This window comes from Trachinotus anak, unplaced genomic scaffold, assembly GCF_046630095.1.
Source record: "Trachinotus anak isolate AG129_WGS33_773 ecotype Australia unplaced genomic scaffold, CSIRO_AGI_Tana_v1 ptg000007l, whole genome shotgun sequence".
In the NCBI taxonomy this organism is placed as follows: Eukaryota; Metazoa; Chordata; class Actinopteri; order Carangiformes; family Carangidae; genus Trachinotus; species Trachinotus anak.
The window spans coordinates 16,189,457-16,206,408 of NW_027273858.1; the positions used below are offsets into that span (position 1 = coordinate 16,189,457).

General features: G+C 40.8%; 3 protein-coding genes across 6 annotated transcripts in view; 2 read left to right on the forward strand and 1 right to left on the reverse strand.

The window, feature by feature from the left end:
* The first annotated feature begins 60 nt into the window (after positions 1–60).
* cox5b2 (cytochrome c oxidase subunit 5B2) lies at positions 61–1,433 on the forward strand. The gene is made up of 4 exons (XM_071481024.1): positions 61–230; positions 847–917; positions 999–1,098; positions 1,189–1,433. The coding sequence occupies exons 1-4, from the start codon at positions 131–133 to the stop codon at positions 1,299–1,301; spliced, it is 384 nt and encodes a 127-aa protein (XP_071337125.1). The 5' UTR covers positions 61–130; the 3' UTR covers positions 1,302–1,433.
* A 663-nt stretch (positions 1,434–2,096) lies between these two features.
* On the reverse strand, positions 2,097–13,093 carry herc4 (HECT and RLD domain containing E3 ubiquitin protein ligase 4). 4 transcript variants are annotated; one of them, XM_071481006.1, is made up of 24 exons: positions 12,940–13,093; positions 11,669–11,939; positions 11,396–11,555; positions 11,063–11,139; positions 10,741–10,962; positions 10,575–10,666; positions 9,518–9,648; positions 9,168–9,322; positions 8,975–9,051; positions 8,661–8,785; positions 8,417–8,476; positions 8,063–8,174; positions 6,460–6,649; positions 6,187–6,359; positions 5,951–6,070; positions 5,752–5,850; positions 5,423–5,590; positions 4,995–5,138; positions 4,595–4,761; positions 4,322–4,388; positions 4,123–4,205; positions 3,480–3,663; positions 2,861–2,963; positions 2,097–2,745 (listed from the first exon to the last, which is right to left on the reverse strand). In XM_071481006.1, exons 2-24 carry the CDS (start codon positions 11,892–11,894, stop codon positions 2,537–2,539), a joined length of 3,144 nt encoding a protein of 1,047 aa, XP_071337107.1. In that variant the 5' UTR covers positions 11,895–11,939; positions 12,940–13,093; the 3' UTR covers positions 2,097–2,536. The 4 variants fall into 4 exon arrangements, 3 of the variants coding, with proteins under 3 accessions (XP_071337107.1, XP_071337106.1, XP_071337108.1); XM_071481005.1 differs by having other exon boundaries at positions 12,860–13,047; XM_071481007.1 differs by having other exon boundaries at positions 9,518–9,644; positions 10,571–10,666; positions 11,669–13,047.
* Positions 13,094–15,902: 2,809 nt separating this feature from the next.
* Positions 15,903–16,952, forward strand: part of mlh1 (mutL homolog 1, colon cancer, nonpolyposis type 2 (E. coli)) — a 29,081-nt gene continuing 28,031 nt past the window's right edge. Inside the window, exons 1-3 of the mRNA XM_071481010.1 lie at positions 15,903–16,070; positions 16,186–16,239; positions 16,423–16,476. Of these exons, the coding sequence (XP_071337111.1) occupies positions 16,053–16,070; positions 16,186–16,239; positions 16,423–16,476 (126 nt within the window). The 5' untranslated portion in view covers positions 15,903–16,052. The remainder of the gene's footprint in view (positions 16,071–16,185; positions 16,240–16,422; positions 16,477–16,952) is intronic.

The following is a 16,952-nucleotide window of genomic DNA, read 5'->3' on the forward strand; positions in this document are numbered from 1 at the left end:
GGTCACCGCAGCCACTTTTCTGCTGCTATTGGTCCGAGCAGCTGCCACTCAAACGGGAGTCGGGGTCATTTCGGTCCGTCTGACAGCTGTTTTCAGGTCAGTCTCGGCACCTGAGAGTGGGACAGGAGTCATGGCGGGACGTCTGCTTCTCCGAGCCTGTACAGCGACATTGCGGCTGAGGAACAATGCGCTGCCTCGGCCGCTATCCCGTGCGATGGCCACAGGTGAAGGTAGGACTCGCGCTTATTACCGAGGAAATGAAGACTTTTCCCCGCGGAGTAAGACCGCAGGCCCCTGAAGGAGCGCGGCTGTGTGGGATTAACCCGAGGGGACTGGACCGGTGGTTTGTCTGTGTTATTTTTAGTTTATTGCGCAGTTTGGTGTCTAAAAAGCTGTATCATGTGCGGCCTCTGTTTTATGACTTGTTGCCAGAAGTGCTTTAGTGGATATTGTGAAATAGAGAGGATAGGTAAATTGAATTTTGACACTTAGTGTTTATATAAAATCTATTTGTGGTCACTGTATTTGATGTGAGAGTGACATTTTCCACCGAGGTGTGAGTGTGTGCCACCTAAATGCGACTCCAGTGTTTGAATCAAATAATGAAGGTCATTCGGACTTTAGCTCGCGGAAAGGCCTCTGATAGACCCTCCTCCTTTGGCATGAGTCTGCCGGTTTGATGCCAGGAGCCTGATAAGGCGCAGGGGCAGGCTGCTGTGGGAGGCGTCCACTGCCGACGTGCGGTTTCACTGGCACTCGGGAGCCCTGACAGTCCACACTGAGGTGGTTTCTAATTTAAGACGAGCAGTTTGTTTTCATGAAAACATCTGCCATGTTATCTTTCAGGAATACCAACAGATGAGGAACAGGCCACTGGACTGGAGCGAAGAGTCCTGATGGCCTTCAAGGAGGGAAAGGTATGGGCGACTAGTCACACAAGTGTGCTCTGTTTGAACCTTGCATGCAGCCAACTAATTTTCTTTAAATTTACATTACAGGACCCCTACAGTATACGGATGCCCAAATACTACAGTGGCACCAGGGCAGACCCTCAGATTGTGCCATGCACTGGAGACAAGAGGCTGGTGGGCTGTCTTTGTAAGTGATGTATATTAAACACAAGTCTCATTTTTTTCTTAGGAATGTGTGTATTACAAACCAGGTTACTCATAATTCAATTATCTACAGGTGAGGAAGACAACACTGCTATTGTGTGGTTCTGGCTTCACGATGGAGGTGCCCAGCGCTGTCCTTCCTGTGGTACCCACTATAAGTTGGCCCACCATGAATTGCCACATTGAAACGACGTTTAAGTTCTATACAAATGGGACAGGACAGACGTCCACATTTGCCTCCCTCATGGCCATATACCGCAAAGTGTGCATATCATTCAACATGTACAGTTTATCATTAAAATATAAACCTGAACCAAACTGTCTGGATAAAACTCTGTTGTCGGGTTTTAATTAAGGAACAGGTCAACATCATTGATCAAAGCTAAAACTGAGCTGTGTAGCACAATCACAGATGTGTCATACCATGATTGAATTTCAGTAATCATATTTGCATGCCATAGTACAGCTAAATTCTGACTTGGCCTACAGTTTAAGCACATCACCTCACTTTTTAAGTTGTTGTATTACACTGCAGCTGAGAAGAAAGTTAATTATTTATCAAATATAACCATCAATCAACCAATGCTCCAGGGGACAGTACATAAAAATGCCTTAAACATAAGAATGGTATTCTATCCCCAAAGTAACACACCTTTATTTCAGTGGCGCAACTTTTTTTATTAGCGGATTCTTTAAGGCTTAAAGCCAAGAAAATCCAACGCTTAGCACTACTGTCAATCAAATGTCGCAACAGAACTTAACGAGAGTAAGTTTACATGTCTAAGTTCAAACATTTAATACACAGGGGGTGGACACAACATCATGAACTCCTGTAAAATACAATGTGAGCAACTACTACCACAGTGGAGCTTTAAATGTTACATTTTTGTTGATACCCTAAAGGGGCAGTATTGATTTAAATCTAGTCATTTTGAGGCCACAGTGCTTGGATTACATTACATTTTGAGGTGTTCCTGAAAAAAAAAACAAAAAAAAAAAAACAGTATAAACATAACAGAAACATCTCACTATTACATTACAAGCTTCGGAAAGGTAGTGCTGCTGCATTCATTATATTTTGCAGGTGTTTATGTTGCTGTATCCATGCCCTGTGAATACCAGTAGTTTGCTTCATCATACTTGTCATATCCAAACATGAATAAAAGCATATCTACAAGAGCAATATCAAATGTGAATCAACTTGTAATAGGGCATCAAATACTGTGATGGCATGGGAAAAAGAGCTGGACAACCAAAGTCAAGATTAATGTCATAGTGTAGGCATCCTACTCATTAGTCATTTCTAGTGTCACGAGTCCTCCTCTTTTCAACCAGTGTTCAAGTCTGCAAAAACAAAACATTCGGGAATGTGGTTGCCATCAACAGTCTCAACACGGAGTTCTAGGCATTTCTGTGTACTTTCAGGCAAGATTAAAGCCTTGATTGTGATCTATAGCCTGTAGAAGCTTCTCACGAAGTGTTTCCCGACTTGTGTATTTGGGCAGATCCAGCAGGTTGAAGCAGGTGTGGGCAACAGGCAAATAATGCTCCCCTCCACCAGTGGGCTGGATCACCAGTTTCAGGGATTTCATGCCCAAGATGGGTATGCGGTCACTTCCTGTGAGGAACACTGGGAAGGCGAGAGACATTGTCTCACTTTTACAGCTGAACATAAAACATATGAGTACATTTAAATTGGCAAAAGAAGAGCTACTCTGATGTTGCATATGGACGGCAGCACTTACAGAGGAACTGTTTTTTCTTCTCTAAAGGAAGGAAGTGGAAGACCTCCCAGAAGAGCCTGATGGTGGGATGGTCCGCCCAGTACTCCCCTTTGTATTCAGTGCTCTGAAGAGTGGAGACAAAAATGATTTGTACTATTTCATACAAATTTAGTTTTTCTTATCCAAAATTATTATTATTATTACTACTATTATTATTATCATTATTATTATTATTATTAAAGAACCAGTGTGTAAGATTCAGTGGTATCTAGTGGTGAGGTTGCGAACTGCAACCAATTGAATACCTGTTCCCTCACTTTCCAAGTGTGTAGGAGAACCTTTATTGGCCTTCACAAAAGCCCCTCTCTAGAGTCAGTGTTTGTAGCAGTGCAACATGGAGGCCTTCGCAGGGGGACCTGCTCTCTGTGGAGTGTGAAGGCCTCATTCTAAACTAATGAAAGCAGTTTCATGCTCAGTTTCAGGTGATTACACACTAATGAAAATGTAATTACGTATTCTGTTTTCTGTCTGCTGATAGAGCCCCTAAATCCTACACACTGGTCTTTTAAACTTAATAGGCTCAGCGACAAAATGAGTTGCTGAAATGACATATTTTCATTCATCAATATTGAAACAAGACCTTTTCAAGCTCCGTCCAGTCATAGTTGGTGTTGCCAATGACCATGGCTTGCAGTTCGTTGGGCTGGAACAGCTCTAAAACTTTTCCACCGCACACTTTGTGAAAGCCTGCATAGAAGCACTCAAACAGTGGGGCCACTGATGTGTTGAAAACATAGTCAACGTAAGCAATGACGAAGTCCTGCCTGGAGGAAAAAAAAAGGAATTAATATATTAATAAAGTGATACAAATAAATATGCTACATGTAAAATGCAGTTGGAAGAAAGCAATATGACAGTTTGACTAGCAGCAAATAGTACAGAGGACGACTGAACTATTGAGATTTTCACTGCAGTCTTTGAACAAATTAAACCAACAACGCAGAATGTTTGAATCAGTGAGCTTTAAAGGTGCTCGTAGATGGATGTTGGTGCCTCTGGACAAAGCCAGACCATCCCCCCACCCCCAGCCTGTTTTCTGTCTTTAGGTTAAACAAACTAGCTACTGATTCAATCTACAGTTTAACCATACAGCCATCGGAGTGGTATCGATCTTCCAATTTAACTGTTGGCAAGAAAGTGAATAAATTTATTTCCAAAAATGTTAAACTATTACTTTAAACAACATCCCCTATTGGTTGACAGGACAGGTGAGAAAAGTTTACCTGTTTGATTTATTTACATTGATGTCCTCGCCGTTTGGTACTAATTCCAAAACCTCTGTGGCACCATAGTTTTCCTCTGTGATCTTGAAAAAGAGGCAGTGTTTACATTTTGTTCATATGATTTGCAGATAGCACAATTATTTATTTGAAGCTTTATGCACCACGGAGACTGATGGCTGCTGTTTGACAATTATCTTACTGTGAAATTCAAGCAGAAAGTTTCCTCAAGGTCATCTTCTGTGTAGTCCAGCAGCTGCTGCAGACTCCTGATTTTAAGAGATAAAAATAGAAACATATTTACCAATATCATTTTTTTTGTTGAACACTATTATGTCAACACTCTGTGTGGCCCTACACTGTAACTGCAATGTTAAAGGATTCAATTTTAGAAGTGGCAAATAAAACCCCAAGGTAAACTGACGTTCATAAACATGTTAAATGGAAACCTCAGATGACTGTTCCTTGATCTGACCTTCCCACATCTGGCATTAGCTCTTTCAGGTCGTCTAGTGTTGGCTTCCTCTTCAGCAGCTTCTTGTAAAGGGCCACGGGGAAGTTGAGCTCCACTATTGTGAGGTTGTAGATGGCCAGACCACAGATGACCCCAATCAGGTTGAACAAGTCAATGTCCTCAAAGGTCTGCAAGGGATAGTCATCGAGTGTCAAAGATTTATGGAGGGCAATTTATCACAAGTTAAATTTAGACACTAGCACGTGTACTGCAAACAAGACGTGGCATCTACACGTGCCGATTCATATTATGAGCATTTCAGCGAGCCCAGTATCGAGGGTGCTTTGGAGTGCACTTAAAAACATTGCTAGTGATGCTTCAGCAGCATGAGCATATAAAAGGTGCATTATACACCAAGTACCTTGTTTGAAAACCAGATGAGCCTGGACTCCTCGTAGTAACGGAACATGCCGTATTTGGGATCCAACAGCTCCTTCATGATCAGGAGGAAGAACTCCTTTCTCACGCCTCCTGCATCGACCGCCTCTTCTCCCACAAAGATCACCTGCCATGGATGTTGCACACATCAGCACAACGGCACTACTTTTTATGTCTTCATCTGAATGGCAACACAGATTCGTAAAAATATACACTTTAAGCTACTAATATTTTATAAACCCAGCCATCTATACATTACATATTTATTGAATTCATGATACAAGCTCTTAAATTAGATGAGCTATATGTAATCACTACAGTTTTTCAAGTTGAGAGGCTCCATAGAGTCACAGAGTAAATGTCACTAGGCATAACACCTCACATACCAGTTTTAATTATAGCAGCTTTTACCTTGAGTGGTTTCTTGTAGTCAACATTCTTGGACTTTCTGAGGACTTCCATGGTGTCTCCAACAATGTTTTCCCTCCGGACGATGAGGATGAGGCACGGGTTGACAGATTCCACTGCTGGCAGGAACATGGAGCTGAAGTTCTGCATCTGTGCCTGGTCCACTGCCATCTATCAACGCAACAAGGGAATGATGAATGATGAGAATGCGATATGTTTTCAAAGACACAATGATTTGACTGCACTAGATTCAGCTCTTTTACACAGAGTGAAACCAATCACAAGGAGGTAAAAAACAAAAAAAAGCAGCACTTGATAAAAGAAATTATTACCTGCATCTGTATCACAGCATCAGTTTGAAGCAGAGTGGTCTTCGCTTGGGCATCAAATACAAAGGGATACCTGCACAGAGTCACCACACCATCATGACCCTGAGGATACATAAACACAAACAAATTGATCATATTGATGCCTAAATACAGACAAATGTAATCAAGTGGATCGTGGCCCTGTCATAGACAGCAGACTCACCAGTGGGTTCATCTGCCTCTGAATCCATGTGACGTAGTCATTTCTGATGTCTATCAGGTCATCCAACTCATGGATGTAGAATTTATCATACTGAATGATGTGCCCTGCTCTCTCATTCACCTGAAGCACCAGCAAACTGGATGTTAACAACTCTTTGTCACGGCATTGTGTGGCTTACTGTATGAATTTGACATGTGAAAGCTGCTGTAGCACAAATCCATAGATCCATTTCTCACCGTGTGCAGGATCTCCAGGAGTCTGAGGGATGTGTCCAGGAAGCAGGTGAAAATTCTCTGCTCTACTGAGGGAATGCCCATCTTGTGCATCTGAAGCAGATACACCACCACCTCCTTGTACAACTCAACCAGCCACTGGAAGACTGGGGGCTCAAACGTAGACCACCAGTTTCCTAACGCAAGCACAAGATGAAAAAAGATGCAAGGCATAAAATGGACAGAGGGTTGCATCATGTGTGGCATAAAGCATAAAAAGCATCGGCTTCATCCTACCTAGCACCTTCAGTGCAGCCTCTTTCAGGCTGAGGAGTGATTTGGCAAACGGGATGGCAATGGTCACGTAATTATTTCGGTCACTGAAGAGAGGGCATTCTGGAAGAGTGAGGTAGAGTCTCAGGGCTTCAATGTCTGGAGGAGAGCTGCCCAGTCTGGGAATGAGGTTCTTTTCGAGACTGGCAGCAATCTGAAGGAGACAGAAGAAAGTATATAGGTCTGTTATGATTAATGTAACAATTCCTAATGGATGCAACTCCTAACACAGTGCTTGTTTCTGGTGGGGCGGGGCAGGGTGCTACAGGTGGCAGGGGATAGAACTGGAGCTGGACTGGAGATGTGATGTCTATGCCAGACAAGGTCAGCTCAGAAAACAGCAGCCCAGACTGAAAGGGAACATAAAGTAGTCTGACTTGTTGTATACTGTAATTATGATACAATATTATACAATTTGAAGATTCTTATAAATTATAACTCTGCTATCAAAACATAAATACAGGGTTTAATCAAAGCTTCAATATTTTTGTATAAAAACTATTACATGAAAATTACGCGTAATGTGAAAGGCATTACTCATAGTGACAAACAAATTATCGCCTGTTCCCCACAGCTCTATGACGCATCTTTGAAGAGCCTGTTTTGGTTTTATGGCCCACGACTTTACTGTTTTGTTTCACTGTTCATCAGCATCGTTTCCAGATGGAGCAGGCAGCTGTTCTCAGAGAAAAAGCCATTAACCTACGGTACCCTACCTCCCCAACATGAAAGGGCAGACAGACATGGTTAGCAGCTAGCTGGTGATAACAGAGTGGAGCATTCAGCTGCCGAAGCTAAATTGTACAGAATTATACAGTATCATATCATTTTTAAGATGCTTGTGCAATGTTTCTGAAGTAAAAATTTTTAAAATGTGATCAGTTTTCTATCATCTTTTGATGTTAATAACTAAGTTATGAACAATATTACTCCTTTTATTTAGAGCAGTCAATCAGTTTGTGACAACAGGTGTGTTAATGTGTGTTACAGTAACACTGTCAGTGAAGGAACCAGAGTAAGACCACCTTTGTCTTATGTCCCAGGTATAACAGAGGCCTAAAAACAAAGAGAAAAGAGAAAAGAGAGGAGCTCTGTGTGTCTGTGTGTGTGTGTGTAGGTGTGAAAAGATTTTTACAATAATGACTATTATACATTATATCCAAATCTAAACCAAATCCATGCAGGCACTAAATCAAACTAGCTGAAGCCCAAGATTTTCTTTCCAGATAACACTGCCTTATTAAAGCCAATGAAACACAGTGCCACAAATTCGAGATGGTGGGCAATGTGCCCTATAATAAACAGTGTAGCATAAAATATGGCTTAGAATAAAGTCTTCAGAAGCTACGCATATACTACACAATATGAACCATCCAACATGATGCTATGTTTTGTTGACATGCTGCCACTGCAAGAGAAACTTGTGCAGGGAGACTGCATGTTATGAAACAATATTAGCGCAATTTTATTTAGTGGTCGAAGTAAACCAGTGGCAAAACAGCAATGTAATACAGGGATATAGTGCACCGACAGCAGGATCTTTTTTTTTTTTTTTTTTACCACTGACCTGCTGAGCTATCTCAGGGTGATTATGTTGAATCAATCTGTGGAACAGGATGCGAGCCATGTTCATATCCACCCCTGAACATTTTCTGCTGGTACTGTAATGATCTGGATGACTGTGTGAAAGAAACAGACGGTACATATGAGACCATGCAGGTAGCCTTCCAAGTCATTAGGCCACCAAATAAAACTGTCTTGACATGTATCAGTTATACATCATGTGTCGAAACAAGGGATCAAATCAGCGAAGAAAATGCCTTGGATTTGACAATAATGAAAACAAACAGTTATTAGTGCTGACATAAGACTTTTGGACCACACTGCAGATAAAAATAGACTTCACTGAAAATATAATTACCTCATTGAGAGAAAAGATCCATTGAGGCAGCTTGCTGAGGAGAACACGAGGTCAATCTCACTGAGGGAATCATAAAAGTCAGGTAATTAGTGTGACCACTTTTCAAAAGCAAATCTCTATAAAGAACCGACAGAATCGAGGCAACTTTTCCAGTTGTAAAAAAATAAGTCTACGATGGACTAAAACTAGCAGTAACATCAATAAGGTGTGGTCAGCCATGGTTCTCGTGAGGAGAAGACTTTACTTGGAGATTTCAGGCGGGAGTCTTCCTGGCGAATGGTTCAACCATTTTTGGATGATATCCTCATTCAAGGTGCAAATCCTTCTCTGGGGATCTTGTGTCCTCACGTCATCTATGTTCGGGAAGTTCTACAAAAATGAAAACGAAACCGACGTGAATCGATCAGGTGAAGGTGTCTGTCTGATTTATTCAGCCACGTTGAACCATATGGTCATTGTGTGTTAAAAGGTACAGTTCTTACAATTTACTTGAAATCTGTGAGAAACATCAATGACTGACTCAAAATATGAGAAGCCCCTTTATTTCTGAAAACTTACATTGGCAGTGCAATAGTGAGCAAAACTTTGATCTCCTCCAGCATAAATCCTCTTGACAAAACAGCCCTGGCCCTGGTCTGCAACGTGATGGCATGAAAACAAGAAAGAAATGCATGGATAAATTCTCAACAGCTTCTTTTGTAACGCTAATCCTGAGAAATCCCTTAATGCAGCTTTATTTACTGTGTCTCACCTGTATCCCCGGGAGCACTGGAGGCTACCCATGGACCTTTGACGGGGGCGGGGCTTTTCCTGTTGCAAGTGGACCGTGTACCAAGCTGCCCGTTACCACCGAGCCCAAAGGAGTACATCTTCCCAGAGGAGGGTGTGAAGGCCAACGTGTGCTGCCTTATGATGCACAATAATTTGAAAAAAGTTTTAGTTGTTTAATGACACTTTAATAAAGTTCATTTAAACCCAATTTACCTTTTAAACTGATTATTTGAAATTACAATATGTACTCTGTTGCTGGTACAAGAAAGGAAAAACAAATTTAGTCATGTTTGAGATAAAATGTGAAAAAATACAGATTGTCAATTTTACCTTCCACACGAAATCTGTGTAACTACATTTCCCATGAGCTCAAACACTTTTCGAGGGTTGATTTCATGGTTTGTAGAGTTATGCCCAAGCTGTCCGTATCCTCCTGCCCCAAATGTAAACACACCTCCTTCCTGTAAAATCAGCAGCAGTTATTTTGACCTTCTGAAGAACAAGAGTGCTGCAAGGCCACATGTTAGCAGACACAGTATGTAGGACTGGGACAAACAGAAAGCGAGCAAGATGCAAACATGTTAGTGATTTCCATCCAGCTATTCCCCATGGGACAGGCCAGGCTCAATAATACTGAACCTCTTCAGGAGTAGATTTTAACCTGCAAGTCTTAAGGCCAGGATTCTCCTCTACAACTTGAGACCACAACTGAAACAGAAACTTAATGCACCATGGGTACCTGAATAGGAAAAAAGCATTTTCAAACCCACCAGTCATGGATATTTTAAAATTCACAGACTATTTAACAAGCCACAGAATGCTTCAGTTGGTACAAATTATTGCCAATTGCCAAACTGAAGTGATAAATCAGATTAAAGTAAACTTTCGTTTTAACAAAACTTACTCTTTAAAATTATATCTGTTATTCATGTTAATTACGATAGCATTACGTCCCAGCTTAATTGTTGAAATATGGGGTCATTTATAAAATAAGATTATGATGATTATGATTCACCTTCATTCATTTGTTCATTTTAATCTTCACTTCCAAATTATTGGTGTAGATATCTTATTAAAGCTTTAGTAAAACTGTAAATTGCTTAAAACTTGTCAGAAGAGCCTGAAAAGTTGAATTTGTGAAGCCCTGAAGACTCCATTGTATGTAAGGTTAAGTCGTCCTTCTGTCTCCGTATCTCAGCGATTAAGCTGGTCAATAAAATGCAATCAGAACAATTAGGAATGATGGTAAAACCTACAAAAATAAGGCCCAGGCTGTAAAAAACATCTATTCACCACAACAAAAAACAAAGTAACCCCAGTTTTAAATCAAGGTCTTCCACACACAACACTGCAAGTTTATCAAATGACCAAAAAGTATATAACTTAACTTGGTCAGTGCTGCTGTGTGATCTTCTCCACAGGAGACGTAAATCACTCTCTGTGATCTAAGGGACTTCAGCAGGGTTGGGAAATATCGATCTGAAAAACACAGTAAGACAATTAGTCTTCAGGGCTTGAATGCTCACAAGTAGTTTAGGGTTTCGACCACCCACCATTGGTATCGTTGAGACCCAGCTGACCAAACTTGTTGCGACCCCAACCAAACACCGCTCCTGAGAGAGTGAGGGCAAAGCTGTGAGCGCCACCTGCTGATATCTGAGCAAAAGGGATGCCCTGCAGAGACTGAATGATTTGGGGTGTGGAAATGCTCTGTCCATTCATTCCCAGCCCAAGTTGTCCATATCGATTCTGGCCCCAGGAGAAGACCTGGCCCCCTGTACATCCAAACATAAAACATTGAAATATCTTAAGATGTGGAAAACATAATAAGCTGAATAAATAAATATGCATTATGTAGGTAGAAACCATCCTCACCTCTTGAAAGTGCATGGGAGTGCCAGTACCCACAGGCTACCTGAGTGATTTGTACATCTGACAAACTCTTGATGTTTCTGGCATTTTACAGGCAGAGAGAAATTAGCCTTGTTTATTTATTTTTTGAAAGAAATTAACATGGTAAATAAATTCCACCTTATTGAAACAGAATTTAACTGTGAAAGTTGCTTTGATATTTAAAAGATCACTGTATGAGGATAGATTTATCCATTTTAATTACATTTGTCTGACAAAGAGTAAGCAAATAATGTGTAAAACAAATAAAAAGGCTTCATGCAGATCAGAAAGTATGAAACTAGTTGCTGAATTTACCTAGGCACACGAACACATTCTTCAAAGTTATTTAGGCCCAGTTGCCCATCTGAGCCAAGACCCCATGAAAAAACCTGCCCGTTGTCGTTCAGGGCGAGTGTGTAGGACTCTCCACATGACACTGCCACTATGTTTTGTGCATCCAGGGCCACAACCTGTTCTAATATAAGACAAAAACAAATGATTGTGCGATGAATGATTTTATCAGCTGTAATCATAAACCAGAATTAAATAATAATAATAATAATAATAATAATAATAATAATGGCCAACCTGGTTTCTTTCTGGACTTCTCATGTCCCAGCTGTCCTAGGTCATTGCAGCCACAGGTGTACACTGTCCCATCCTCCAGGAGGATGGCTGTGTGTCTCCGGCCACACCCCACATCACACACTTGCTTCCCGTGAAAGAATTCACATTTTCGTGGCTCAACCACAATCTCCTCATCAATCCCACCCAAGCCCAGCTGTCCGTGGGAAGCATTTCCCCAGCACAGCATTGTAGCACTCTCCTTTGGCTATACACGCCAGCAGGATCCCCGGCTCTGTGAAGACCAGCGAGACACCTCGGCTAATGGATCCTGACAGGTCTCATTCAGACATCCACGGTTTGAGTTGCAAGATACACTTTAGCTGGTATCACCTAGCAAGGCAGCCAAACAACGCTATGGCTAAATAACATAATCGCTAGATGAAATAACAGCGTGCCTGTGGTTATCTTAAATAATGCCTTTAGGATATAATGATATATTAACATCAGTGCAACGAGTTCGTAGCTGGCCAGGTAACATGTCAACAGATTAGCCAAGTGAGCTACAGTGAGACTAACGGAGGTGGATGAGTAAAGCTCGCTGAAATCATCTGATAACACCACTTCCGCTTTGAGCGACTGGACCTCCAAAATAAAACACACGTCTAAACGCGTTTTGTATTGCTAACACCTTTTACCTAACTATGTTTGAACCACACACTGAGAGCTTAAATGAATGGCCGCTATCATAAACAATAACAGCTGCCATGTTTCGTAAGAGAATCATATGAGTATGTTTTTAATGTCCAAAGCGGAAGTGTTGCTCTTGTTCTCACCGGGGGACAGATGAGGCTGCTAGAGATCCCTCAGCATGATTGAGCCGACAAGCAAGGCAGCTCATCCCTGACTGACACAACTTGACCAAGTTTATCAGACATTTCTTAAGGTTATAGTGTTATAACTAGCGCTGACACTTTATTGTTTAATGGGAGTGTTTTTGGTGAGAGCGCTCGACACGTGGTGACATTGATGTAGCATAGCTTTTACTGCTGTACTGTTAGCAGGCTAACGTTAGTCCGGGGTTAATGTAGCTGATTATTAATTATAATTAATCACGGTGTGTCCTTCCTCTACGTTTTGCAGAAGCAGTTAAAAGTTACGGCCAGGCCTAAGTCATCTACCGTGATAACGGTAAACACAGGGAGCAAATCTTACCAAACCCGCCAGACCTGACAGCGGCACTGTCCTCCAGTGTTTTGCCCACTAGCTGGTTGCCCTGTTAAAAGCCCACATACCAGCGCATTTTCTTTAGTTTTTAACGCCAGAAGCTGACCACCATCTGGTCGCAGTCCCGACCCAAGCTCCCAGTCCAGGGCTCTGTCAACAACTGCTGCACGGCGCCGCTCAGGAACCTGTCAAGGTAGCTGCACTGCACTGTGAATATCCGGTTCGTCCTTTCACAATACCACTCTTTCTTAGTGGCAGAGCAGCATTGCATGCAAGACAGTGGAACATATACATCCCGTTTTCACTATATACTGAAGGTGCTGGTGGGGTTATCTGAATACCCTATTAAAAATGTACTGTAAGTGTAGTGTGTAGTAAATACAAACGGGGGAGAGCTTTAATTTGAAGGTACGCTCACTAAACCGGAAGTAGTAGTGCTTTATATTACATTTCACTTAATGACAGTGAGGAACTGTCGCGAAGCGTCCAAAATGTTCTAGATGGAGCTCATATGCGCATGCGCCCCTCTGCGGTTAAATATATATACACACACTGTGTACACAAAAACACACACTCACACACACTTTCTGGTGAGGGGGGCAAAACTAACTAATAGTGTACCATACTCCTGGCACGATATCAGTATGAGAGAAAAGGTATTCACATCCTTTACTTGAATGGAAGATAATTAGAAAAAATACATCACAAGTCAAAGCCTTTCGTTGAGAAATGCTATGAGAACTTTCTAGTCGCTTACTCCTTGTGCTGAAAATGTGGCCTTGGACAATTTTACTCTGTCATCCAATATAAGATTGATTTGTTTCTACTGATGCAGTAACGTGAGGGGAATTTATGTTGTAGTTTATAACAATGTGATGTGTTATTCTCTATTTTGTAGATTTAACTTTTTTTTTTTTTTTTTTACAAAAAATCCTAATTTGCATAGCAACTAGTGGAGCAAAAAGTGCTATATTCCCTCTAAAGGTAGCGGAGTAGCAGTATAAAGTGACATTCATTGTATATCATTAAACCTCACAAGTAGTACAAGTACCTCACAGCTGTAACTTTAGTTAAAAAAAAAAGTTAGTCTGACTTAAGTGAAGAGTTGTATTTACTCAGCAGAATCCTAATCCACCTTTAGGCTTTATAAAATAATCTTTAAAAAATAAATAACTATAAATACCGATCTAAGATAACAATTAAACAACCTTAAAACAAGGTAACCATTCAACAAGTCCTCCCACCTGAACCACCATAGGCCTAGAGGTTATTTTTTTCCAACCCTCTGATTAGGCCCATTGGAGGGTCAGAAGTTTACATACACTTTGTTAGTATTTGGTAGCATTGCCTTTGAATACTTTCATTTGGGTCCATTGGCTCTGGGAGCCTTCCACAAGCTTTTCATTGCTTGCTGGAATGGCCTGTTCCTCCTGAGAGAACTGGTCAAACTGAGTCGGGTTTGTAGGCTTCCCTGCTTGCACATGTCTTTTCAGTTCAAATTTTTAACCGTATTGAAGTCAGGGCTTTGTGACAGCCACTCCAGAACCCTGACTTTTTTGTCCATAAGACATTTTGCCACAACTTTGGAAGTACGGTTTGGTCCATTGTCCATTTGGAAGACCCGTTTACAACAGAGCTTTAACTTCCTGGCTGATGTCTTGAGATGTTGGTTCAATATATCCACATGATTTACTTTCCTTATGATGCCGTCTGTTTTGTGAAGTGTCCAGTCCCTCCTGCAGCAAAGAACACCCACAACATGACGCTGCCACCCCGGTGCTTCACGGTTGAGTGCAATTATGGCCAAACAGTTTGATTTGTTCCATCAGACCACAGGACATTTCTCCAGAAAGTAAGGAACCTTTGTCCCCTTGTGCAGTTGCACACTGTAGTCTGGCTTTGTTTATGATGGTTTTGGCACAGTGGCTTCTTCCTTGTAGAGCAGCCTTTCATGTTATGCTGGTATATGACTGGTTTTACTTTGGAAATAGATGTTTTTGTTCCTTTTGTAAACCTCCAGCTTTTCTTCTGACTTCAACTGTACTGCATCCATGTTGATTGTCTGTCTTCAAGCTGAAATAAAAGCGCTTCAGTGCTGACACCGAGATAAAATATGTCCCACAAAACAGGCTTTCTTATGTGTATATTAATGTTGGCTCTGTGACAATTTAAATTCAAAAAGGGTAAACTGAGCAACACACGAGTCAGATTGTTGCTCAGAACTGGGGTCGTACTGCACCAATTTTTATTCACTATGTACAGCTTTCAGTATGTTGATAACTCTTTTGTAATGAAACTTGTAAATAGCATGGCATAATAATTTATAAATAAACTAAACTTCCCCCCTACTGCTCTGCTGTGCATTTGGACCACTGAGCTCTGGACTTGTTACCACTGAGTAACAAGTCCAGTTTACTCTCGTAAACTTAGTTTTATACCTCAGGCAAACGAATTAACAGGACAGTAAAAAATAGGTGAACTGCCCTAATGTAATTTAAGTGGTCATAGGAATTACCTTTTACAGTGAGTGCATTTACTTACATTAATATTTAGCCCCCTTAACATGTTCCATTAACATTTTAATGGTGTCAATTTGATGAAGATTTTTTTTTTTTTTAAAGGGAAAAAATGGACTTTCAGTTGTACTGTGCACATAACCAGAAATATACATAAAAACATAAAAAATAAGAATGATTGTATTGTATTCTGGCTTTGACATCCAGATTTTTCCAAACAACGTACAATACATTCTCAATTCAAATGAACAAGTGGTGGTTTAGTTTATTTTTTCCCCGTAATTCCCAGTGCTGCATCATGGGTCATGAGTCAGGTGCAACTCCTATGTAATTGTTACTTACCGGTAGAAATAAAGAGATACAATCTAAGCTGGAAACTGTGTTAACACTGGAAGCCAATGAGTGCCCTATTTGCACAACAACCACCCATTTACGCAGTCATTTGCGTAACACCACATTTGTCTCATGATTAACATCCTTCAGCTCTAAGCATAGGTGTTTTTTTTGAAAATGCAGTGTATCCTGTAGTACTGGTTCTTCGTGGTTGTTTTTCCCTTGTGACTTACGCACTGTGGTCTGATGTCTCAGAGTAGGAGGAACTTAATTAGTGCACTTTACAAGTTACAAACCAGTGAACAAGCAGGACAGAGCAGAGAGGAACAAAGATGTTGCACTTGCTGGGAGTAAGTAAAAACATCTTTTTACATCGCTTTAGTCTTTTAGCTGAGGGACAGCATCATTGTGAATTAAGTTAAGCTTTTGTCTGGGGCTGTTACTGACTGTGTTTCTAATGCTTAGGTTGTTGCTGGCCTTCTTTTCGTCATAATGTGCTTTTCGAAAGGACTTAAAGAGGTGAGTAAGCATTTACAGTGGTTTTCTGCTTTAAAATGTAATTTGGATAAAGAATGAGAAATAAATCAGCCTAAAGAAGACAGACACAAACAAAGACTGCACTGCACCAGCTCGAGGAAGTGACCGATGAAAGGAAGTAGGAAACAAAATGTGATTTTCAGAAATTATTATTATCTTTTACAGGGGATTAAACCTAAAAAATCACAGCTGCTTGAGTCCACTGCCAACAACAAGATGGTAAGTAAATACCAAAAGTTAAATGCTGTAATTGTTTATAATAATTGAGTTGAGTTAAATATCTAATGCTCATCCATTTAACAGAAGGATCTGAGTGAAGAGGATGTGCATTTACTGGCCAAGATCCTCTCTGTTGGATTGGTGGATGCAGATCCAAACTATCTCCACCATCTTAAAGGCTACAGAGACTTGCATGGTGGCTGAACTGTAAAAAAAAAAAAAAAAAAAAAAAAAAAATCAGTCAGCTCTCTTACAGTAACTAGTGGACACAGAAACACAGCTGTTCCTGCAGATCTCAATGGACTTGTGATGACATCAAATCAAGACTGTTCAGCATTGTGTTTTGGATTACTAGAAGTCAAGCTATTCTTGCAACCCCTCCAAATGTTCCATGATTAATGGAAAATATGCACTTTATTGAAGTCAGTCATGACACTGGTAATGAATCAGGAACAATTTCTCCTTTGCATAGAGGG

Bases quoted from the DNA above. Each gene is read 5' to 3' on its own strand.
- cox5b2 (XM_071481024.1), top strand. From the start codon at position 131: ATGGCGGGACGTCTGCTTCTCCGAGCCTGTACAGCGACATTGCGGCTG. The intron at 231-846 runs GTAGGACTCGCG...GTTATCTTTCAG, and splicing joins TGCGATGGCCACAGGTGAAG to GAATACCAACAGATGAGGAA. The intron at 1,099-1,188 runs GTAAGTGATGTA...AATTATCTACAG, and splicing joins GAGGCTGGTGGGCTGTCTTT to GTGAGGAAGACAACACTGCT.
- herc4 (XM_071481006.1), bottom strand. From the start codon at position 11,894: ATGCTGTGCTGGGGAAATGCTTCCCACGGACAGCTGGGCTTGGGTGGG. The intron at 6,071-6,186 runs GTGAGAAATGGA...CTGGTGCTTCAG, and splicing joins TCCTGGAGATCCTGCACACG to GTGAATGAGAGAGCAGGGCA. The intron at 2,964-3,479 runs GTCTTGTTTCAA...TCCACTCTTCAG, and splicing joins ACTGGACGGAGCTTGAAAAG to AGCACTGAATACAAAGGGGA.